The sequence below is a fragment of the Carassius auratus genome, chromosome 30 (genome assembly GCF_003368295.1).
Source record: "Carassius auratus strain Wakin chromosome 30, ASM336829v1, whole genome shotgun sequence".
NCBI lineage: Eukaryota > Metazoa > Chordata > Actinopteri > Cypriniformes > Cyprinidae > Carassius > Carassius auratus.
Genome location: NC_039272.1, coordinates 21,625,888 through 21,650,057, shown reverse-complemented (window position 1 = coordinate 21,650,057; position 24,170 = coordinate 21,625,888). Strand labels below are relative to the sequence as shown.

Sequence of the window (24,170 nt, the reverse complement as noted above, 5' to 3'; positions counted from 1 at the left end):
TATTTCGGTAGGACAGTTACAAAATATCTTAATTTCTTAATATCCTAATGATTTTTGGCATAAAAGAAAAATTAATAATTTTGACCCATACAATGCATTGTTGGCTATTGCTACAGTTATACCTGTGTGACTTAAGACTGGATCTGTGGTCCAGGGTCACATACATGATTAGACACTGGAGACTAGAACTTTGCCTTTACAGTAATAAGTTAGATTTTAAAATATATTAGAATACTAAAGAAAAAAAAAAAGACAGTTTTTACTATATTTTTGTGCAAACGAATGTAGCCTTGGTGAGCATAAGAGACCATCGGTAAAAAAATCATACTGACCTCAGACTTTTGAACAGTAGTGCACATAGTTACTTTAATAAAGAAGTGTGCTGTATGAAGCATAAACTGTCAAACAGACATGGACAGATCAGATTATATGCTGTTTTTTACGAACACATCTGATGTTTTGTTCTGTTCTGCACACAGTCCAGCCCACCTCAGGTCTGCTGCAGTCCGCGGTCATCTCCGTCTACGTCATGTACCTCACTTTCTCCGCACTCGCCAGCAAACCCGTTGAAAGTGAGTACGTCTCTCACTCAAACACTGCATCTCTCAGCTTGTCCTGGGTGTGTCTCTCAGTGTGGTGTGTGGTTTCCTTAGTGTCTCCTACTGTAGCTTGTGTGTGGACAGAGCTGTAAACTGAGGTTACAGTAGCCTCAGTAATAATGCATTTCAACCCACCAGACTTATGTAGTTATTTCCCACACCCTTATTAAAATCTGTCCTGTGCTCTTTCTCTTTCAGTGGTGGAACGAAATGGAAAAAATGTCACCGTCTGCGTCTTTCCCTACAAATCAGGACTGCAAAGCGACACGAACATAGTGACGGGTGTCGGCACGGCCATCCTGTTTGGCTGTATACTCTATTCTTGGTATGAGCAATGAAAATCCTGTTTTTGATTTTGTGAAGGCCCAGTCCAGACTGTTTTATAAAAACCACCATGATAGTATCATGAAAGCTATTTCGTTCGCTATTTTGGTACCATTCACAACTTCTGACAATGGAAACGGACATAATTGTACTGAACCATACCGCTCGGTGGAAACCTATTTCTCTCCTGATTCAGGCAAGACAACTTTTTCACTGAATTAAGCAGTATTATGGATAGAGGATAAGTGTTTTAAAGTGGAAAACATCCTAATAATGAAGTTGTTTCTTACAAACATGCAGCTTTTCACTTCTCTTGTGTATTATTGTGATGTTTTAAAAACTCTCATTCTGATGGCACCCTAATATTTAATGCTACATTTTTTATTTATTTATTCATGCATTAATTTATTTTTTAAATTTCTGGGTGAACTGTTCCTTTAAATTGTAATTTCCATAAATCATCCTCTGGGCCATAATTCACACACAAACACACACACACACACAAAATCTTCAGAGGTATTGTTCAGTTGTGTAAGTAAGCCATTTATTTTATTCCACTGAAGAAAACATAATACCGTTTAGAAAGGCATGATTTTTGGGTGAACTATCCCTTTAAATAAGCTGGGATATTCCTGGACTGGATGCAAGTTCCCATAACATATTATTTAAATGGGTGATCCCTAAAATGAACCTGGGAGGAGTGGAAACATGTAATTATCTGGTTATGACAAGATGTTCATTTAGATTTAAAAGCAGGTAGTTTGGTAGGAAGGGAGTGAAGATTAGAAGCTCTCATACTGTGAAGACGTGAACTCACATGTGTTTCTCATTAACTGCAGACATGTCTGCTGAAGCTCTCTCTCTTTAGAGCCGCTCCTCTCCACCAAAGCCATATTTACATGCCTATGTGTTAGTTGTCAGACCGGTGATTCATTGTTGTTGTGTCTCGCATCAAAATGTTTTTTTTCCCATATTTCTAGTTTTCATGAGGCAAAACAAAGCTTTGAAGCAGAAAAAGTGACTTGTGAATGTCTGGTGGCATTTTGAGAAGTTTTATGGAGTGCTCTGCTTTTACGTTTGATGGTTAAAAAAAGAAGACTGCCCCCATGTGTCTGATGCCTGAGTTAACTGAGTTAAATCCTCTTCCTTCAGTTTGATCTCCACCACCAAGAGGAGCTCAACAGCATTGCAGGTGTACAGGAACGATATGCCTGAAAATGAGGTGAACATTTGCTGTGTTCTCTCTCTGCTGTGTTTAAGATTACAGCAAGGGATATCGTTAATCAAACCACTTTTATTTTCTCTCTCTTCAGAGAGCACGCTGCTGCTTCTGCTGCGCTGATGATACAGGTAAGACAGTAATTTCAACCAACACCTCCTCTAGTATTTTAGGACAAAACATGAAGATTTCAAGCTCAAATGTTAGAGGAATAACACATTTTTGGATTCATTTAGGCCATGTCCACACGTACACAGGTATTAGTTTTTCCTTCTTCTGTTTAAAAAAATAAATAAAATCTCTGTCCACATGAAAACTTGAAAGCATGCTATGAAGCACTGTCCAGAGCAAGCCAAGCCAACAGGTGGCGAGTTTTCGAAAATGTTTAGTGACCTGGTCCTGTGTTTGCGTTTGGAAGAACGGCCAAGCAGCATAGAAGAAACTGTGGTATTGAAAATACCCACGCTCATGTGGACAGCACCAGATCACTGAAACCAAACGTTTTTGAGAACTCCTGCCAGGGTGAAGATTTTCAAAAACTCTGGCTTCTGATTGGCCAACACGGCTTTACGGTTGAGACTATATCGCCACCTGTTGGCTTGGCTTCATGACAGTGACAGTGCTTCATAGCATGTTTTTATGTGTATTCATGTGGACAGAGAATTTCTTTTTTTTTTTTTTAACAGAAGAAGGAAAAACGCTGTTTATAGAAATACTTGTGTATGTGTGGACAGGGCCTCAGACATTTGAAAAAAGTAGATGGAGCCTCCTGATGGTCAAGAAGAAGTACTATAGTTTCTTAAAATGGGTGTTTTTTTATTTTTTCCAGAGGACTATGATGATGAGAAGACTGCTGGAGGGCAGAATGTGAAGTATGATGAGAGAGACGGCACAATCTACAGCTACTGCTATTTCCATTTCGTTTTCTTTCTTGGCTCCCTCTACGTCATGATGACTGTAACCAACTGGTTTCAGTAAGTATATAGCAACAAAAACAACAACTTTATTTTCAAATGTCTCAGGCCAGCTGTTACATTTTCTTATTGCTTATTTGAATGTATATATGTTTAAATATATATGATTGTGTGTGTGTGTGTGTGTGTGTGTGTGTGTGTGTGTGTGTGTGTGTGTGTGTGTGTGTGTGTGTGTGTGAGTTAAAATTTTAAGTTTTATTTTAGTATAACTAATATAAAATAATACTAGTATTTTTACTATCGTAGTCATTTAATTGTGTTATTTTTAATTGTATTTTATTACTATAGTATTCTTGTTTGTCACTATTATTGTTAACAGCAGAAGCTCAGAGGTTGCCGTGCATTCAAGTATTTCACCCAAAAATTTAAATTCTATCATTAATTTCTCACTTTCATGTTGTTTCCAAACCCATAAGACCTTGGTTCATCTCCTGAACACAAATTAAGATATTTTTGATGAAATCCGAATGCTTTCTGTCCCTCCAAAGACAATAACACAACTGACAGGTTCAAGGTCTGACAAAGAAGAGAAAGAATCGTTGAATTAAGTCATTATTTTTGTTTATATGTGCACAAAAAGTATTCTCATAGCTTCATAAAAATTAGGGTTGAACCACTGATGTCACATGGACTATTTTAACGATGTCTTTACCACCTTTCTGGGCCTTGAACATTTCAGTTGCATTGCTACCTATGCAGGGTCAGAAAGCTCTCAGATTCATTAAAAATAGCTTAATTTGTTCTCAGAAGATGGACAAAAGTCTTACAAGTTTGGAGCGACATGAGGGCGAGTAATTAACGACAGAATTAAACTTTTAAATGTAATATGCACATGATCTTGTCTCTCTGCAGTTATGAGAATGCAAAGATCGAGAGGCTGCTGGAGGGAAGCTGGTCAGTGTTCTGGATCAAGATGGCATCCTGTTGGGTCTGCTTATTTCTCTACATGTGGACCCTGGTGGTCCCCATGCTCTTCCCAAAGAGATTCCAAGCCTAGAAACCCTTCACACATGATCCAGTATCACCACTGTTCATTTAAAACTACTGTGTGTTTGTGTGAGAGCTTGTTTTGTCTGTTTTTAATGTTTTCTTTAATATTATTTGATTTAATAGTTTTAGTATAGTAATGGCTTTTGGTTTCTCAAAAGCTGCTTGTTTTATGTCTTTGAATACGTTACAGAAATCATGTTACGATTGCTCCCATGCTGATGTAGGGCTCTTGTTTTCCTCAATACATGAAGGTAGAAAAACAAAGCATTGCTCAGGCACACATCACCTGGAAGTGTCTTGCTAGTTAAGCTTTTATTTTGGTAGCTGGAGAATTCTATGCAAATCAACAAACCATCTGTGATTTTCGATCATTTGTCTGCCTTTTTGAAAGGTCTTCAAATGTGTTTTATTGTAGTGTTTCACTTCAAGGGTGTTTCAGTAAGGTAGCAAGAACTTTGAGCGAATCAACATATTTATTTAATAGAAATATCTCTTCTCAGTGGATAGGAAAGTGCTGCCTTGCAAAACCAGACCACTATACCACCAGTTGCACTCTTGGAAACACGATCAGAACCAGCCGAGGAATTACTGTGCAAGGTCATCCCTGTACATATATGTGAATAAATGTACTCATATGAGATGTCACTGCATTTATTGAAGCACCCTAATAACGTCCTTTTAAAACCACACCAAAACAATATTTGCAAAGAAGTCCGCAACATTCCTCACGTTTCCTATCTCTCGGCTTCATCTTAAATCTCAGGTAGTGATGAGTTCCACATGCTGTTTCCCGTGAGTCACCATTGTGAGGAAAGCATGTGACTGCCATTGCCAGTAAATGTTTTTATGATGACTTGGAATGGATGGGCAAAGCCAAGGCCACATCGTAATGCCCCAAAATCCCAAACTGCCACACAGATTGATATACGGCCAACAGCAACACTGAAGCTATAGATTTTTCTTTCTTATTTTTGGATTTTTGTTACAATTTAAATGGTGCTTTAGAACATGGATGTCCTATGATATTTTATTCTAGCTCATGCACTAGACTTGCAAGCATGTCATTTGTCAAAGAACAAGTTTGTACGGTCTTTTATACTTAAAAAGCATCGTTTCAGCTATTCTGTTTAATCATTCAGAGGTTTTTTTTGCTAGAAGTGCATGTCTGTATTTCTTATTTGTGGTGTTTAGTTTAAATTTCCAGGAGCTGCCTGTGTTAGACATCATGCAGCACTTATGGTGCTCCCTGGTAGAAAAAAAAAAGTGTTGAAGTGTTGTCAATGAAGGAAATACAGTCTAAAACTGGAATTATTTTACAATTTATGGTTATTTCCTGTGTAGCAGTTGTAGCTGTCCTACATGTTTTGACAAAAACCAAAATCTCTTTTATTAGAATTAGAGCTGGCATGGCTTTATATTCCTGGTGAGGGTGTTGTTTTTGGCCTTTATATAAATCCAAATTAGCAAATAGTTAATGATTGCCTTAAACACTACATGCTAGAACTGCATTAAGCTATGAGCATACGGTTTATGAAACCACTGAACGATTAAATATAATCTTTCCTTTATTAACAGATATGCTGAACATAAAGGTGACATCTGATTGCAATATGTGCTTTATGTAAATAGTCCATTGTAAAGATGACCACTAGATGTACTCATAATGTTGCAAAAAAAAAAAAAAAGTAATCTTGCGCTTTGTGTTGTTCTCACTAATTTTGCATGAAGACATTATAATCCAAAAATATGTACAGTAAGTTTACAAACAACTCTTGTTCTCATTTATATGCATTGATTTTTCTTTATTCATTTCGATACATTCCATTAAGGGAAGTCGTATGAGTTCAATTGCTGCAGGATCAATATTCTTTTTAGTGTTTTTATTGATATTGCCAGTTCTTTCAATAAAAAAGACAAATGAATAAAATGGTGTTGTGCATTACATTATTTAATGTTTTAATATATGGACATTTTGTAATTTGTAGTTGTGCACTGAAAGCAAATAGCTAACACATATACAATATGAAAATTAGAATATAAAATGAAAGGTTTAATTTGTGATGAAACAACCTTCATGGGACTTGCAAAATAAAACCAATGTTAAACATCAGTCAGTTTCTCAACACAAAGCCTCACAAAACATTTCCAATATATACAGGACAAGTTGTATGGGGCATTTTAAAGTGTTTTTTTTTTTTTTATTATTATTGTACTTTAAAGTTTCTGAAAGAAGTCTCTTTTGCTCAGCTAGAAATGTATTTAATCAATCAAATTATCTTTTCTTTTTAAATGTAAATTTTAAATTTCTTTTTATTTAATTTAATTTTTTCTCAATTTTTATATATTTTTTCGAGCAAAACAGTTTTTTTGGGTTGTCTTACTGTATATTTAAATCATCGTTTAAACTATAACTTCAAGATTATAAGTCTACAACATTCTCTGACAAGTCTGAGCACAAAACTTGACAATTTAAACTTATTTATTCAGTTTATTAATATTAAAACATTTAGTGAGTGTTTAGTAGCACACAGGCTTTGCTCTTTCCTGCTGAACTGCATTTTTGCGCAGTGAACATTACAGAAGTGTAAATTCATATAAAACTGGATTCGTCTTGAATGTAAAAGTCAGTAAATGGTCCGTGTTTTACTGGAAATAGGAGTACCCAAAACATCAGTCACCTCACTAGTAGTGCTCTCCAGTTTCATTCCATCTTCGTTTCATTACTGATGGCCTTGTTCTGTATAATCTTCCGGGATTGTGTCTGTAAATGTCATAAATTGTATATTAAGATACACACCGAAATGATCTTCTCGTATTGTTCAAGCACTGCACTCACCATTACAGCGGTATCTCAGATTGGACCAGATGATGTTTTCCTGTGAAAAGCAGAACACTCCAAGACGGCCTCCTCTCATACTGGTGTCAATAACAACCCCAGAGTCTGCAACCAAGTCAGTACCCTCATAGAACTTCACTCTGTGCCAAAACAGAGAAACACCACAAACATGTTTCGCACATCCAAATCCAGTCAAGTCTGAGCTCTCCAGTATTCACGGCGTCTGACCTGATGTAGCCCACTTGGGGTCTGTGCTTCAGATTCCAGCGGTAGGACACCTTGTCCTTCCAGCCCACATTACGAGTGTCTTTCCACAGCAAGCGCACTTGATCATTTGTGTCTCCAGTGTGCCACAGAGAATTCCTCAGGAACTCCCCTGGCCCGGTTTTAGACTTCACAGCCTAGAAATATATGGAAATATATATTGATTCGTGTCTGTGTGCTTATTATTTCAATTGAATAATCAAATCGAATTGGGATGTACTTGAAGTCCCAAAGAACTATTTGGCTATAGCTTTAACATCCGTTATTTCTGAGTGGAGCAGTAATGATAAAAGCAGACAGTAATCGAGATGAAGATCGCTGGGACCTTAAGTTGAATGCCAGGCTCAGCCACGGCTCTGAAGGGCACGGCCTGCCAGTACGTCTGCTCCGTCTGCTTCCACATCACCACATAGAAGCTGGAGGAATCCTGGTAGCCGAAGATGAAGCCTGCGTAGTCATCATCGGTCACTGTATTCACGTGGAAGGTGCCCTCAAAGTCCACGCCACTGAATGCTGTGTACCCTGTTTGTGGTGGCAAGACTGTGTCACACTTTGGCCAGATTTTCATTTTTAATTGAAATACTAAAGCTCATGTTTCAACCATGATTTAAACAAAACTGAGACAAAAACAATAGTTTATTCTTTAGTTAAGGAGATATTCAAAAAAATTGCAATTCTCTCATCATTTATTCACTCTCATGCCATCCTAGATGAATTTGACTTTCTTTAGAAAAAGAATCCATCTGAGAGAGTCCATTTAATGCAAGTGGACAGCAAACCAAAAGCTGATGCTTCAAAAACATGCAAAACAAACACAAAAGTAACCCCAGTTTATTTTCTTCTGAAGCGGAACGATAGGTGTGAAAAATACTAATATTTTAAACTTTTTTAAACTGTAAATTTGCTTCAGAAGACGCTGATTCATCCACTGTGGTTGCATGGATTACTTTGCTTTTGTTTTGTGTGGTTTCTGAAGCATCAACTTTGAGGGTCCTATCCACCTGAATTATATTATCTTACAAAAATTTGTGTTTCACGGAAGAACAAAAGTCATATAAATCTGGTAAAACGTAAGGGTCGGTAGCTGATGAGGGATTTTTTTTTTTTTTTTTTGAGTGGAGTACCCATTTTAATGATTTTTTTACTACCTTTCTGGGCCTTGAGCATGGTAGTTGCATTACTGTCTATGCAGGGTCAGAAAGCTCTCAGATTTCATCAAAATATCTTAAATTGTGTTCCGAAGATGAACAAAGGTCTATCAGGTTTGGAGCGACATGATGAGGGTGAGCAATTGAAGACAGAATTTTCATTTTTGGGTGAACTACCCCTTTGAATGAAAGAGGAGCATAGCCATATCGGCCTAGAAAATCACAACCTTTCATTTTCCGTCGGCCTTAGTACACGATGTAACTACAGAAAAGTCAAGTTTTAAATAGGAAAAACAGAGAAACTCTTTGATCATTTTTGAGCGAGATGCTAACGGTCTAATCAGATTCAATTATCTATGTTAAGCTAAGCTAAAAGTGCTACCACCGGAATGGATTCAAAAACAGTAAAACTCAACTGTTTAACTCTAGAGGAGTTTGGAAAATGATCCTATTTTCAAAAATAGTGACGTGTTCCTTTAAAAGACCAATTAAGACCAGTATGAATTTCCAGGCTGGTCTATGCTGGATTGGTGCTGGTTTAGCTGGTCTTTTCACCATGGAAATACTCGGGATGATTTGAATGATGTGGGTCACATAAACATACCAACAGCTAGTCCTGGGTCACTATTCATGGTTTGGACAATCTCCATTCCCTGATTAAGAACAACCCAGTTGGGGTCGATCTGAGCCTCTCCCTCTGGGTCCAGAACCACGGTTTGATAGGCTCTGAAGTCAGTCAGAGTGATCTCTGCATTCTCAGGGCAGGTGTCGATTCTGTCTATCACATGATCTTTGTCAAAGTCTCCAACACAGTCATCACCCACTCCATCATCTGAGAAAGAAGAAGAGAACAACAACATTTTGCTTAATTCTCTTTTTAGCAGTGGTCTGATTTTTGATAGAGTCCGATCTAGATTTGTAGGGCACATTATGATACAATATTTGGACACTTAAGTCACACTTTAAAACACAAATGCCCTTGTATTAACATTTACAAAAAATGTAAACTAAAACATTTGTCTTGATTGACTGTCACTGAACAATTTATGACATCCTACTAAACACATGTTGCTATGCGTACTGTTTTCATCCTTTTGGTCTGGGTTTGGCACCAGTCTACAATTATCTTTATCATCCGTAATGCCATCATTATCATCGTCATCATCACACTCGTCTCCAAGTCCGTCCTTGTCCGTGTCCAGCTGTGCGCTGTTGATGATGGTGGGGCAGTTGTCTTTGGTGTTCTGATGACCATCTCCATCACTGGAACAAACACCCTTCGTTATAAACTTGTTTTATATTGACAGTCAAAAAGAAAGTAAAAAAAATCAGACTCTACCTGTCAATGTTTGTGTCACAAGTGTCTCCAACAAGATCATTGTCAACATCAGACTGATTGAAAAAAAATTGAAAACAGGTTCAAAATAGTGATAATGAAAACGACATATTTAACATACAAAATATACTAAATACACATTATGTAACAGTTTGTTTCCCTGAATCTGGACAAGAGGCCTTAAAAGAGTTCTGATATAGGAACCTAACAGCACTTTGTATTTGCACCAGTAGGGGGCAGCTAATGACTGTTTTGTGACTGAATCTTTCATTCAAGCGTTTCACTCAAAACGCTGATTCATTCCGGACCGGATGAGTGAATCATTGAATCATTCACTCAATGACTCGTGTTGCTCAGAGTCACCAGGGGTTGTTTCTGCTTTGGATTTGTTTTCTTTGTTTTCGATGGTGAATAAAAAAAATAATAAAATAAAATATATTACAAAATAGCTGCCAATTCTTTGTATATTAACTTGTTTATTCACTGAACTGGACTCAGAAACAAAGCAACTCAGAATCATGTTGTTTTGTGAATAGTAGCAGGCAATGAGCAAGTGATAATTAGGGACAACAGTACTCTTGCTTGTTTAATATTGTTTAACTCGATTGGTCAATGTTATGATAATAGGCAGTATGAAACAGTGTTATTATTATTATTATTAATGTTTTGAATTATTGAGGTACTATTTTAGTTTTTATAACTTTTTGGAATATTTTATAATTATTATATTTTTTATTTAATTTTTTTCAGTAAAGTTTGAATCGTTTTATGTTTGTTATTTGTATGATTATTTTTGTCATTTTTGCTGTTATTGAGGTACTATTTTAGTTTTTATAACTTTTTGGAATATTTTATAATTATTATATTTTTTATTTAATTTTTTTCAGTAAAGTTTGAATCGTTTTATGTTTGTTATTTGTATGATTATTTTTGTCATTTTTGCTGTTATTTTATAAAAATGTATATATATATTGATTTACCCCATTTACATCAAGTTTATGTAAATAATAAAAGAATGTGGTTTTAGTTTGTTAACATTAATAACTTCTTTTTTTTTTTTAGATAAACAGCTGATAAAATGCCTAAATAATTAGCAGTTTTCAAGAAACATTGATCTTTAAAAACTAAAGCACTAAAACTATCCATTTAAATTAGGTTCAAATTTTGGTTTAAAAACTAGATGAGACGAAAACATGATTTATTAAAATATACAGAATAGAATAGAATAGAATAGAGATAAAGTAATAAAGCTGTTTGGCACCTGGTTGGGGTTTGGCACCTCAGGGCAGCTGTCACATGCATCCCCAACACCGTCATTGTCTTTGTCCTTCTGGTCAGGGTTGGGAACCCTCTGACAGTTATCCAGGATGTTCTTCAAACCTATCAGAAGTAGAGAATGTTCATGGATGCATTCAGTGATTCATCACTAGAGTCAGAGCCAGAGCACCAGTGCTATAAATGAAAGTATTATGCAGAGGTATACTGCCTAAAATGTCAATGAATGGAGCAAACTCCATCAGGAGAAATGCACTGCGGTGTTATAGAGTATACAGTGATGTCTTTGTGTGCAGTTTGTCGGGTTATGCATGACACAAGGTGGCGGTGTTTCGGAAAGACTTCTGTGGAATAGTTTCCACGCGTCAGCAGCTCTTGGCGCAGGTTCTTGGTGGAAATGTGGTTGCACAAACTAGACATGACCAAGCTCTAAAGGTATCAAGTCAAGTGTCTGGATTTCTGCCTTGATGAACAGACCGTAAATGTCAAGCACTGCCTGGACTCTATTTTGCTCAATTCAGACTGGAATAAATAATTGTCGATTTGAACGAAAACAATCAGTGTGGTGCCGTAGAAGCTGTTAATACCCCTACAAGTCACTTCTGTTTTACATGACCCATGCAGGCAAACGAGCGCTCTAATTTTAGCTTTAAAAACACAGAAGCTTCTGTTTTTCCTCACAAAATGACCTAAGCACAGGGAAATCCTGATTAAAAAAACAGGCCCAAAGGGTGAAAAGGATATTTAAAACATTACACCCCATTTCTGCCACTAAATAAAATACACAGCAGCTGCATGGCATACGGAATACTTGCAGAGGCTGGAAAATTGTGTTTTTTTTTTGACAAAATAAGACCTGAGTTAAATTACCATCCCCGTCTATGTCATCATCACAGGCATCTCCCAGTCCATCTTTGTCTGTGTCCCGCTGGTCCGGGTTCTCCACGTTTATGCAGTTATCACAAGCATCACCATGGAGATCTTTATCACTGTTGATCTGGTCTATATTAGGAACCAACCAGCAGTTGTCCTGTAGAAATACAGTCGTGCAAGCACTGACATGGAAAGGAGCTTCTCAGTTCATCAAATCATGATCTAATGCTGATTAATCTGTACCTGTTCATTAAAGATGCCATCACTGTCTGCGTCCTCATCACAGGCATCTCCCTTCCCATCTCTGTCTGCGTCTTCTTGGCCCGAGTTTGGAACAAAAATGCAGTTATCCTGAAAATGGAAAGTAAAATAATCTAGTAAAACATTACAATAAGATTTAGTTTGTTAACATTATTTAATACAACAGCAAAAACAACAAATATTTTTTATTGATTAAAGGGTTAGTTCACCCAAAAATGAAAATTCCATCATGTCGTTCCAAACCTGTGACTCCTTCGATCTTCAGAACACAAATTAAAATATTTTTGATGAAATCCGATGGAGGGCCAGACAGCTCTTGGATTTAATCAAAAATATCTTCATTTATGTTCTGAAGATGAACGAATGGAACGACATGATGAGGGTGAGTCATTATGACAGAATTTACATTTGTGGGTGAACTAACCCTTTAATATTGATTAATGTTCAGTTTTACACAGTAATTAAAATGATATTAATAAGTTGACAATGTTATTAATTTATGAATGAACAAAAATAGTAATGTTTTTATTGTATAACTGAACCCAACATGTGTACCTCGACTGATAAATGAAGAAATTGTTGTTCATTGTCAGTTCATGGTATCTAATGTGTTAACTGCTGCTAATAAACAAAACTTCTAACAAAAACAGCAGGTCACGTGAAGGTCACCTTCTTGCAGGTTCCATCTCTGCACTGAAGTTTCTTATCTGGATAAGCGTCGATGTCTGTGTCCTTTCCACACACATAGCCATTTCCTGCCCAGCCAATTTGGCACTGAAAGCAACACAGATGTCAGCTGAGAAAGTTGGGTCCTGGCTCAAAATAAAAAAAAATCTTGTTGTTTTCTTGAAATGCACAAGTAGACAAAACATCTGCGTGAATGCTTGACATCTCACCACACAGCTGATGCTCCCGTCTCTCTCCACAACACACTCTGCGTTGACGTCACATGGATTCGGCTGGCCGTTCCCACACTTCCTGTCTGTTAGAGGAGCAGGGTCCAGGCCAGTACTTGTGCAGCCACTATATTGGTCACCAGCGAATCCAGTCTTGCACATCCCACAGTGAAACGCACCCTACAAGAAAGCAAGTTTCACATATAAACTATATTAACTGTACCTGCCACTGGCCACATTAGTACAATGGGCTATCTAGGATAGTTATAGTCTTACCATTGTGTTGTGGCAGTATGAATTGGGTGTGCAGCCACCGTTATCTACCTGGCACTCATCAACATCATTACATATCTGAGAAGAAAAAAGATAAATAAGGTGTTAATCACAGTATTGGTACTAAAATCACAAACAATACCATTTTTACTATGTGTATCATGGCAATACTATGTGTGTGTGTATATATATATACACACATACAAACTGGTTAATTTAATTATTTGAATTAACTGTCCTAAATACATACTTGTTTGTTTGCCTGAGCATAGTGAACGCCCACACCCTGGATCTCTGGACCAGTGAAGCCTTGGGGACACTTGTCACATCTGAACCCTGGTGCAGTGTTAATACACCGGACACCAGAGAAACACGGCTTGAACTGGCACTAAAATTGAACAGTTTATAAGGTTAGCTGGATTTATGATGTTCAACAAACAATGCCCTGTATAGTATATGGACGAATAAGTCACACAATTGCACTGCAATCTGTTAAAAATTACCTTAGAGCCTACGTAACAGTTTAAACAATTATTAGTCTAATAAAACCCCTACTGAAATGATTATATGTTAATAAAGTTTTATTTTAATATAGTTTTATTGTTCATCATTAATGTAGAACACAATGTCAGAGGTGTTGAACAGTCTGAGCTATTGAGATACTGCAGTGAGTAATGGAAATAAATCAAATTAAATAAAATAAGTCTTCATGAGCGTTCTTGTTCTTTCCTAAGAACCCAACTACGAGAGAAGTAAACAGGAAATAAGTGGCTAGATGAACATCATAAACAGCAAAACTTGATTCAAACCACAGAAAGACATATAGAATAGAAAATTATAGTATTATGATGAACAAAAACTCAACATCTTTAGTCTAACCTCATCCACATCATCACATTGGAGACCATCTCCTGTGTAGCCCTCAGGACAGGGTGCACATTCCACACCTTCAGCTGTTTCATTACACATGTCCGGCTTAAAACAGACCCCTGGCCTGCACTTGGACTGCTTTTTATGTGCTTCTGCTTTGTCCCGTCCAGACGAATCTACATGAAATAAAACAGAACCCTTGAGTTCACCGGTCTGACCCCTTCAACATCCTCATTCTAAACTCATTCTGTTTTCTCATTCTGAGCACAGGCACGAAAAACTGCTAAACGTCTTCTCATTTCAGCTGTTTTGTAACTTTTTAACTAAAGTCTTACCTTTGCATTGAACACACTCCATGATAGTCCTTCTCAAGTCAGCGGTTTCTTTGGTCTGTTATGAAAACAGTTTGTTATTAATCTAATCTCCTCGCCATTACTGAACCAGTGAGTTGAATCCTGATTGATGCAGGAATCTTTCAGACTGGTCCTGTCAACTGATTTAGTGACAATAATGATCTGTTCCTGAAAGAACTCAGAAAGAACTGTATTTTTTGTGTGAACTATCCCTTTAAGGAACTGTTTTCCCACTCATTTTCAAGTTACCTGCTGATCGACCTTCTGTTTCAACTCTTGGATCATTCGCATGAGCTCAAACATTGGGCCAGCTTCCATTTTTGAAGTTGTTCCTGAAGATATGTAACATAAAAAATAAATCAAATAACCAATCATTTAAAAAACTAAAGCTGAATAAGACAACAGAGAAGCAATAGCCTCACCTACTAGCTGCAGTGTTTCGCTCTTTTCACCGTGCTCTGGAGCATTGCAGTCCTGAAGCTCTACCACGTTATCAATAGACTCATCAAGCACCAGTTTGAGGTCTGTCAACTTGTCCTGTAACACACATATTCACACACTGTAAAAAATGTTAGTCATTTTACAGAAAAGCACTGTTAAATGTAAAACATGCTAATTAAGTGTAAGTTACCTTACACAGTGAAAAAATTATATGTAATTTTATAATAAAATACAGTCAAATTTATGGTTTTTGGCTCATCACATGTGATTATCTTTTGTACAAGTAATTTTGTTTCACACAATTATTGCCTGTTATTTTTGGACATTTATTGAATGCACTTGCAATGAAATCTGATTCATCATGTGGTTTTTTATTATGCTATGTGTATATTAGGATGGTTATCAGCAGAGGCGTTTCCTCTGAGGCAATGCCTCCTCAAAATATTGGATGAGAAAGAAATTTGTAGTACTAAAGTAAAACAACGCAGATTTTACCAAGCTTCGATGACCGATGATCTGAAAAATTCAGAAAAAATATATATTAAAAAGAATAGCTGAATGTAAGTTCACAAATAAAATCTATTGTCTAATGGTTGCTGCCTTGAATTATTATTTTGGAATAAATGTAGAATGCTTAAAAACACTAACCTGATGAGATTCATACATGGCTTTAATAAAAATGTACAAATCTAAAATACAATAGATTTATTATTTTTATGATAGTGTAAGTAATGTATATTTAACCAACAAATTGTGACTGGGACATGAATTTACATAAAAAGGTAAAAAGGCAGTTATTAGTAGTGTTCAGTTGGCATATTAACATTATATCACTTATATATGAAAGTTGTAAAATATACAAGTATCCTGCAAAGCCTGTAGTATTTTTACTAGAAATGAATTTCTGATGACCAAAGATGCCAGTTTTTTACTGTAGATGTTTTTTTTTTTTTCATCTTACTGTATGCATAGATAACCAGACTAATGAGATTATTTGTTCCACCCTCTAAGATTACCTGGGATGAGGTTGGCAGGGTCTTGAGCGTGACTCGTTTTGGGCCCTGCGGCAGTGATTTGAAGGCCAGCGGCACGTCCTGAACTCTGTCCACCAGCCTGCAGTCCACATAGAAGGTCGTGGTGGGGGTGCCCTGCTGCAGACCGCTGAAGTGGAGCAGTATATGGTGTGTTTGACCATCTGTCAGTGGCACTTTACTGAAAACGGTTGATCCAACCTTTCCATTGCTTTTCAGATATTTCAAAACGACTGTGAACAGAAAAAGTATTTAGTGCACATATCAAGTTTCTACTGAGCCACTGAACATAAAGCACATTAGTGAGCTCTGATCACACAAACCTTTGTTTAATTTCCCCTGAATGGTGAAATCAAAATAGTCTGTGTGGTCTAGGGCATTGAAGATGCGGAAGACCCGAGTTGGAGCTTTGTTCTGCAGCTGCAGGCTTGCAAGGATAAAAACGTTGTCCATGTTCTTTGCCTGTATTCCTCCTTGCAGAAGGTCAGGTAAGCAATCCGGTGACACCAGAAGATCATAAACTGCAAATTTAGCATTTTTGTCAACACATTTGCATTGGATACTGATGTTTTTGATGCATTTGCGTAATATATGTTATCCAGCTACTTTTGTCCAGTACACAATATTAAAAGCAACCAATAAGTCAAATTTGTCCTCAGCTAGTGGTTATTTCATAGAGCACTGTAAAAAATCAAAAGTTAAGAGAACTTAAAAGTTTAAAGCAACCAGCATCAGAAGATTTTTGAGTTATCTCAACTTCTTTTATTCAGTTTACCCAACAAAAAAAATCCTACAAATACAAGTTGAGAAAAACTAAAAAATCTCCTGAAGCTGTCTGCCTTAATAAGGATCTTATAATTAATCAGAAATGAGCTGGTTTTCATTTATTTCACATTTTAACAGTAGAAAACTAGGGCATGCACACTTTTATTCATAAAAAGTTTTGCAAATATACGCAAATAATAAAAATGTAAGAATATTAACATTAACAAAAAAAAACATATATTTAACATTTTTTTTATATTTAACATAAATATTTAACATTTAACTATAAGTTATAAGTTTAAAGGACTTACCAATTCCTTGTGTTTTCACTGTATCAAAGAGTTGTAAAATGAACTGTAAACTGAATATGATTCTTATCCAAGTACACATTGTGGATTTTTTATTTTTTTTTTATGTTGCAAATCCAGTTAAAAGGTTCCTCCCTTATTCCTGGAAAAATCGTTTCTGCTCTGACCCCTGATTCAGTTTAGATCAGTAGCCCTGTTCCCTGTAGTCCTGCAGATGAACGAGGACCAGACTGGTGCTCGAATGATTTACGCTTTTCAGATGTCTCTCTCTATATAAGGTGTGACCAAGCACCTCCTCCTGAATGTTTCTGTGCTTTTACCAGACACTTATTTACCAGATCAAAACCTTCTAAAAGAGCTCTTTGTTAATGACGATAAATGATGGGAGGATATGCTTTGGTTTTTGGTCAGAACCTGCGCCAGCAGGTTAAAGGTTGCAAAGAATATTCTGGTTTAAATTATCTAATTAAACAAATGCTTTTGAAAGCACACACACACACACACAAAAATGGTTTGTTCATATTTTTACATTTATGGTTTTCAATTAAATTATACTTAAAAGTTACAACTGAGGATTTTTACATAGAAATAATATTGAATTTACAATCTGACTTAATCAAACAGTCTGCCAAAAAAGAAAGAAAGAAAGAAAGAAAGAAAAAAAGAAAGAAAGAAAGAAAGAAAAAAGAATGAAACAAAGAAAGAAAGATAATGAAAAAGAAAAAAAAGAAAATGAAAAAGAAAGAGAGAGAGAGAGAGAGAGAGAGAGAGAGAGAGAGAGAGAAAGAAAGAACACATTTACAGGAATGATCTGGCGTGATCTCTGCTGAGTCTTGCCAGTTTGAGTGTACGACAGATGAGTTATGGAAAATCAATTAAACTTTCAGCTTCATATGAATGAGTTTACCACATAAACTCTACAACTGCCTGTGTATTGTATCCTGCAGATTCTCAAATAAAGAAAACTGAGAATAAATAAAGAAAAGAATAAATAAATAAAAAACCTAACAGGATTGTTTTATGATGGCCAAAATCACCAGGTCACTGCCTCTTGTTAGCTTATCCTAAATATACATCTATATAACCTATTTTTATTTTATTTATATTATTTATTTACAGTGTTGGGAAGGTTACTTTGGAAATGTAATAAGTTACAGATTACAAGATTTCAAATGTGATAAATGTGTAAATATTCATGATAGTTAATTTAACTATTTAACTATAATAGTGTAACTATATAGTCCAAGTAATTAATTACATTTGATTACTTTTCTAATAAATGTTTTCAGCTTTTAATCATTTTCAAACATTTAAAGCAGACAGGGTTAACCTTGCACTAGGGCTCAAATCTGTCTGTGAGAAAGTATTCAGATGTAATCCCCTTTGTAACAGTAAATATTTTCATAAATAACTGTAATTTTAACAACACATTCATTTCATACACTTATTACAGTTACATTTATTTAGTTACTCTGTTACTTGTAGCTGGTTACTCCCCAACACTGTTAATTTATTTGCTTAATTTGACAAAATAATTTATTGACTGATAATATATATATATATAAATTAATTAATTAAAAAGTAAGGTTTCAGTTTCTTGCTTACATTTATGTATTTTAGCAAACATTTGCTGGGTGCAAGTTCACTCTTGGCGCACTGGCATGCTGCTGGGCTCGCGCGCGCGCGTGCGTGCGTGTGTTGTGCACACCATCATGGCGGAACCCGTGGAGCTGTTCTGCTGGGGAGGCGGCTGGGATCTGCCGTCCGTGCACACAGACTCTCTCGTCGTGCTGGTAACAACACGGCTTATTTCAACGCTTGTGCTGTATGCATATTTGAAAATGTAATTTTTAATCACGAACGTCGATGGATTTTTGGATAGACGTGTTCTGTGCTGGGATCCGGATAGCTGTACGTTATCCGAGTCACTTTGATAAATAAAAGTCTCTGTGCACTATTTATGCGCCAGTTCAGTTGTCAGCTGATGACTCCTGTAGTTTTAGCTGTCATGCCTAAAGCTGCTCGACTCAGTTGCATTGCATTGCATTGACTGATTGATAATAGGAAGCTAATATGTGTCGCACAGCTTCAGGTTTTATTTCTTGAAGGTCAGAGGAGTAATGCTGATAGGATCTGAATGGTATGGGCTCCTTTCAAACGTTTACACCTAGATTATAGATTATAAACAAATGCTTGTGTTTAGTGCTGGAGTGTAGATTTTTTTTTTCAGCTGCCTGAAAACATGCGTTCTGTTCTGATAACCTTTTGAAATAATGCACAATAAAAGTCCTAGTTACAGGATAGCGCTTTAGTGCTGCTTATTCCTATTTACTTAACCTTTAATCAATTATCTGTTCACCTGATATTTTCTTATGTTCTCTTACAGGCATATGTCAAATTTTCAGGTGCAAAGCTTGCAGTAAAGTCTATTGACTGGACATGGAGGACTATCACAGGTCAGAAAGGACTGATTTTATTAATATTGGTGTTCGAGCTTGTTAAATGTAGTGAAAGTCTGGGATGTAGCCACAAGCATCCATGCCATTTTCCAAATGTAACATCGTGAAGACCAAACATCGCTAAAGTGATGGTTAACCTGCAGGTGTCCTGTTTCTCCCTCACAGCATCTGTGCCACAACTACACTATGAGGGAACCACAGTCACAGAACCAACACAAATTCTAAACTTCCTACGAAAACAGGTCGAAATTCATATTTGTTTACAGATTTCTGTGTAAAGTGTTTGTCAGCAGAAGAATCCTGATGAGTTTATTGACCAGCTGACTATATATGATCCTACTTATTACATGACTTTACCAAATAAATTCATACAATAATGAAGTATGATGTGCTTGAGGAAGAGTGATTATGCTCCCTGGATTTTATATTAAAATAACAATAATACGTGTGTTGCTTAATCCACACAGAGATTCAATGCCGACTTTGAGTTGACAGCTAAGCAAGGTGCAGATACAATGGCTTATATCGCCCTCCTGGAGGAAAAGCTGCGGCCAACTCTGGTGGGTCCATCTGCAATTCAGCAATTGCTGACTGAAATCCTGTTTCTTATCCTCATAATGATTATCAAATGGATTAAGTGTACATCTGTGCTGTTAACATGTAGCTGCACACATTCTGGGTGGACGCAGAGAACTATGCTAATCTGACCCGACCCTGGTTTACGTCACATTCCCCGTTCCCCCTTAACTTCTTTGTACCGGGTCGACAGGCCAGCTTGGCTCTGTCCCGCATCTTACTGACCAAAGCAGAGTCGCCATTGCTGAACATCACAGAAGTAGAGGGAAAGGTATGAGAAAACAGATCCTATAATCATAACATTACGTCAGAGACATTGACTGTCATGCATTGCCTTATTTTTTTTTCAATGCCGTGGTGAAATGGAAATGTTTGCGGTTCTGCATTGTGAGATGGAAAACAGTTTATCTCAGGAAAATTGTCTGTCCTCATGAGCAAATCTGCCTGAGATGGAGCTTAGAATCCAGAGGATCATGAAATAAGTTGTAGTTATGCCATTCCTCATAATAATGAATATAAAATTTGTATGGTTAGTAATAGAATTTCTTATAGATCTACAGTGAAGCCAAAGAGTGCCTGAATTTGCTTTCCCACAGACTTGGGAACTTCCATTTCTTCTTTGGAGACACGTGAGTTTTTCACTTCTTTTATTGAATTATATTTTTCAGCTGTTTAAAGGGACAGTTCACCCCAAAATAAAAAGTTTGTTATAATTTATTAACTCTCATGTCATTCCAAACTTATATGACATAGTTTTTTTGCTTTTGTGGAACATAAAATATATATTTTGTGAAAATAGAGTTAAAGTGTTTTTTTGTCCATAGAGTGGCAGTCAGTGGGTTTCTTTTTTGTTATTTTATTCCCAACCTTTTCTATGTGAATATATTTGAAAATTTAATTTACTAAATGATGCTGCTGAAAATTCAGGATTTCTCTCACCAGGAATAATTTATTTTTTAAAACAGAAAAATGTTCTTTACATTGTAATAATATTTCTCAATATTAATGCTTTTTCTTTTTTTAAATCAAATAAACACCAATTTGGTGAGCATTAGAGACTCTTTTAAAACGTTACAAAATCTTACCAACTCTAAAGTTTTGAACACTAGTGTATAATTGAGTTATAGGATAGTTTAAATAATTTCCTTGTTCCAATCTTACATTTCTTTCAGCTGTTGAACAGCGTAGTTGTGGATACACAAAATACTATGGAAGTCAAAGGCTGCTGTGAACTATTTGGTTACACACCTTCTTTAAAATGTAGTCCTTTGTGTTGAGCAGAATAAAGACAGTCATGGAGGTTGGAACAAATTGAAGGTGAATAAAGGATGGCAGAAACTTTCATTTTGGGGTGAACTATCCCTTTAAATTGAATCATCTTTGTCTATCAGTCTGAAGTTCACCATGTTTTCTATTGGCCAGGCCTACAAGCCTGGACGCCTTTGTGTTTGGCCATATCGCCCCTCTATTTAAAGCCCCTCTGCCCAGTGGGCAGCTTCAGAAGCACTTGAACCAACTTGATAACCTCTGTCAGTTCTGCAACGCCATCCTTAAAAACTACTTTACCGATCCCCCTGCTGAGAAGAGAATGGACTGTAAGTAGTAAGACCTCTGTCATAGCCTGTCCTATAATCTTATATTAATAAAACCACAAAAAACATAGTATTGGTCATGCTCTGCTCTCTCTCTTCTTTTTTATTAGTTTATCTCAACCTCCATTTGCTTGCTGCTAAATCATAGAAATAAACCAGACATTCATGATTCGATACCCTTCTATTTGGCTTATAGCAGATGCTAAAAGACAGTTTAATAACTGGGCCTCGTGGCTATTTTAAGTGATTTGCTATGTCTCTTTGGCTGCACTCTGTATCTGCACTAACCTATCTCCCATGTGCGTAAAAATGCCTGCTTTTCTTCAGAATCAGTGTCCTGTCGTCTTTTTGTCTGTGCCCTCTCGCTAGGCTCACCAACGGCTAACCATGATCCTGTCGATGCAAACCTCCAGAAACTCACACAACTTGTTAACAAAGAGTCCAACCTTATTGAAAAGGTCTTGGCCGGATGTGCTTATTCACTTCTGAATTTAATGTTGCTAGAATTCACAATTACATGGTTAAAAGTATGTGGATGCTGTTTTCTTTTTGAAGCAAGTATTTGCTCCTATTCAGAATTACACTGCAGCTTCAGTGAGGTCACACAGACGGACATCTGGCTCACAGTCCATGTCCCAATTCAAGTCCAACCAGACTTTAGCCGTTTATTTTTTTGGAAAAGAAAAAGGATGGAGTATTGTGCTTAAAATATTTGTTATACGGAGATGGTATAAAAAAAATGATTAATGAAATGTTTTTTAAAAAAATACATTTTCAACTTCAAAAAACCAAAAAAAAAACATGGTTGTATACTTGATTTTCTGAACCTGCTGAAACAGACACAAGGGGAGTGTCTGTCCACATGCTTTTGGCTGTGTAGTGTCTCTTCTTACACATCTTTTGGAATGAACACTTATCCCCTGGGTCTTATCGTCATGTATGTTTTTGTCACAGATGGATGACAATCTTCGCAGCAGTCCGCAGCACAGACCGCACAGACATGAGACCAAACCCTTGGCCCTGGCCGGCGAGAGGATCTCCACCCCTCCCTGATAAACAAAGCACACACTTTACCCTCATTTATTTATTTTCCATTGAAACTGAAATATTTCCAAATGTTATTTATAATTTAACATTCTTGTGCAGTCATAATAAATGAATACTAGCTTTTCATAATGAAGTTGTTGAAATGTGTTACACAATCTAACGCTCAAACCACCAACAACATACAGTAAAGGGCTTGTTAAATCTGTTGTATTTAAAAATCACTAACACATATAAACATTAATCTGACATTTGGTGACTTAAGATACAAATGCCATAGTTTAAAAGAAAAGTGAGTCGCATTTTCCAGGATAAGTTTTCCTAGCGGTCATTGGCTTTTCACACACCATTGTATATGAATGCACTAGCTGGCTTTCCAAATAGAAAAGGTTTTGTGTGTGTTTATTTATATTTTTCAATCCTGCCCCAGCACAAGTACAGGTACATTAAAAGCTTTATTCAGCTTTTATTCCAAGGCTTCATCATAAAGTTGTTTATAATGATCAAATTAGGAGTTTAAATGTTGATATCTTTAAGGTTCATAACAGTTTAGTTTTAGTGCACATGGCAGGTTACCTGTCACATACTGTAGTAAGCATTGTGCCTCTTTACAGTATAATTATCTCATTTTAACAGATCTTTCTATTGATTTCACTTGATTGTGTAACTTTCCACATTCTTTTGGGGCGAAGGGATCTTTCTTGACATCTGATTTTGTGTACTGTGTATACATTTATAGTTCTTCATATTCTTCTGGAGGTTTTATACATGCAAGGAATGCCTAAAAAGCCTTATTGCTTAAAAATGTAATGTCATTCATTCTTTCAAGAAATTGTATATTTCAAAATATATCAATGTATAGCAAATATATGTACATACATGCAATAAAGGGAAGATCTTTGAACTATACTTTTTTTCAGATAAATGTGGAGGAAAACAAGATAACATGTTTAACTTATGTATTAATATATATATATATATATATATATATATATATATATATATATGTTAGTTCTTTCCACCAAATGAATGTAGCTAAATCGTGACAGAACTTATTTATGCTCTTTGAATGAACAATGCTAACATATTGCACAACTTTCCATTCATTCATCATTTAAATGTGGCAGTAACATAGAGACAGCTGTAGGGCTGCTGTTTGGATGTCACATGGAAGCTATTACATCTCTCCACTCCCCAAATATTCACATTGCCTCAACAAAATGGAAAGGACAGTTTTTTTTTCCTCCTTTGTCTTGCTGGTTATTTTCCCCTGGTCTATGATGAATTACGAAAGAAGAGGGGTTAAACACACACACAAATTCAAATAAAACATTTAGGGTCAGTAAGTTTTTATATAGTAGCTGAACGTATACTTTTAAAAAAGTAAACATTAAAATTGATAGAAATTAAATATCTTTTAAATAAATGCTTTAAATATTCATCTCGAACTCTTGAGAATGATT

General features: G+C 36.2%; 3 protein-coding genes across 6 annotated transcripts in view; 2 read left to right on the top strand and 1 right to left on the bottom strand.

The window, feature by feature from the left end:
• The window catches only part of LOC113049629 (serine incorporator 5), a 28,903-nt gene extending 23,070 nt beyond the window's left edge, over positions 1 to 5,833 (top strand). Inside the window, exons 7-12 of the mRNA XM_026212141.1 lie at positions 480 to 572; positions 798 to 924; positions 2,076 to 2,145; positions 2,237 to 2,273; positions 2,972 to 3,116; positions 3,969 to 5,833. Coding sequence (XP_026067926.1) covers positions 480 to 572; positions 798 to 924; positions 2,076 to 2,145; positions 2,237 to 2,273; positions 2,972 to 3,116; positions 3,969 to 4,113 — 617 coding nt within the window. The 3' untranslated portion in view covers positions 4,114 to 5,833. The remainder of the gene's footprint in view (positions 1 to 479; positions 573 to 797; positions 925 to 2,075; positions 2,146 to 2,236; positions 2,274 to 2,971; positions 3,117 to 3,968) is intronic.
• thbs4a (thrombospondin 4a) lies at positions 5,690 to 17,293 on the bottom strand. The gene is made up of 21 exons (XM_026212140.1): positions 17,040 to 17,293; positions 16,287 to 16,484; positions 15,949 to 16,196; positions 14,914 to 15,028; positions 14,741 to 14,823; positions 14,474 to 14,528; positions 14,148 to 14,314; positions 13,519 to 13,656; positions 13,272 to 13,346; positions 12,996 to 13,175; positions 12,769 to 12,873; positions 12,082 to 12,189; positions 11,836 to 11,995; positions 10,952 to 11,070; positions 9,694 to 9,746; positions 9,436 to 9,617; positions 8,959 to 9,186; positions 7,532 to 7,728; positions 7,171 to 7,343; positions 6,943 to 7,082; positions 5,690 to 6,867 (listed from the first exon to the last, which is right to left on the bottom strand). The coding sequence occupies exons 1-21, from the start codon at positions 17,116 to 17,118 to the stop codon at positions 6,827 to 6,829; spliced, it is 2,844 nt and encodes a 947-aa protein (XP_026067925.1). The 5' UTR covers positions 17,119 to 17,293; the 3' UTR covers positions 5,690 to 6,826.
• A 1,416-nt stretch (positions 17,294 to 18,709) lies between these two features.
• On the top strand, positions 18,710 to 23,074 carry mtx3 (metaxin 3). 4 transcript variants are annotated; one of them, XM_026212136.1, is made up of 9 exons: positions 18,710 to 18,829; positions 19,423 to 19,492; positions 19,661 to 19,737; positions 19,963 to 20,055; positions 20,160 to 20,342; positions 20,624 to 20,700; positions 21,494 to 21,666; positions 22,033 to 22,121; positions 22,618 to 23,072. In XM_026212136.1, the coding sequence occupies exons 1-9, from the start codon at positions 18,749 to 18,751 to the stop codon at positions 22,714 to 22,716; spliced, it is 942 nt and encodes a 313-aa protein (XP_026067921.1). In that variant the 5' UTR covers positions 18,710 to 18,748; the 3' UTR covers positions 22,717 to 23,072. The 4 variants fall into 4 exon arrangements, with proteins under 4 accessions (XP_026067921.1, XP_026067924.1, XP_026067922.1 ...); XM_026212137.1 differs by having other exon boundaries at positions 18,719 to 18,947; positions 22,618 to 23,074; XM_026212138.1 differs by lacking the exon at positions 18,710 to 18,829 and adding an exon at positions 18,973 to 19,176 and having other exon boundaries at positions 22,618 to 23,073.
• The last annotated feature ends 1,096 nt before the right edge of the window (positions 23,075 to 24,170 follow it).

What these genes read in the sequence shown, in the direction of transcription:
- thbs4a (XM_026212140.1), bottom strand. Translation starts at nt 17,118, where the DNA reads ATGTGTACTTGGATAAGAATCATATTCAGTTTACAGTTCATTTTACAA. An exon ending in TCAGGGGAAATTAAACAAAG is followed by an intron (nt 16,197 to 16,286) that starts GTTTGTGTGATC and finishes TTCTGTTCACAG; the next exon opens with TCGTTTTGAAATATCTGAAA. An exon ending in AACAGAAGGTCGATCAGCAG is followed by an intron (nt 14,529 to 14,740) that starts GTAACTTGAAAA and finishes TTTTCATAACAG; the next exon opens with ACCAAAGAAACCGCTGACTT.
- mtx3 (XM_026212136.1), top strand. Translation starts at nt 18,749, where the DNA reads ATGGCGGAACCCGTGGAGCTGTTCTGCTGGGGAGGCGGCTGGGATCTG. An exon ending in TAAACTTCCTACGAAAACAG is followed by an intron (nt 19,738 to 19,962) that starts GTCGAAATTCAT and finishes TAATCCACACAG; the next exon opens with AGATTCAATGCCGACTTTGA. An exon ending in AAAAGCTGCGGCCAACTCTG is followed by an intron (nt 20,056 to 20,159) that starts GTGGGTCCATCT and finishes GTTAACATGTAG; the next exon opens with CTGCACACATTCTGGGTGGA.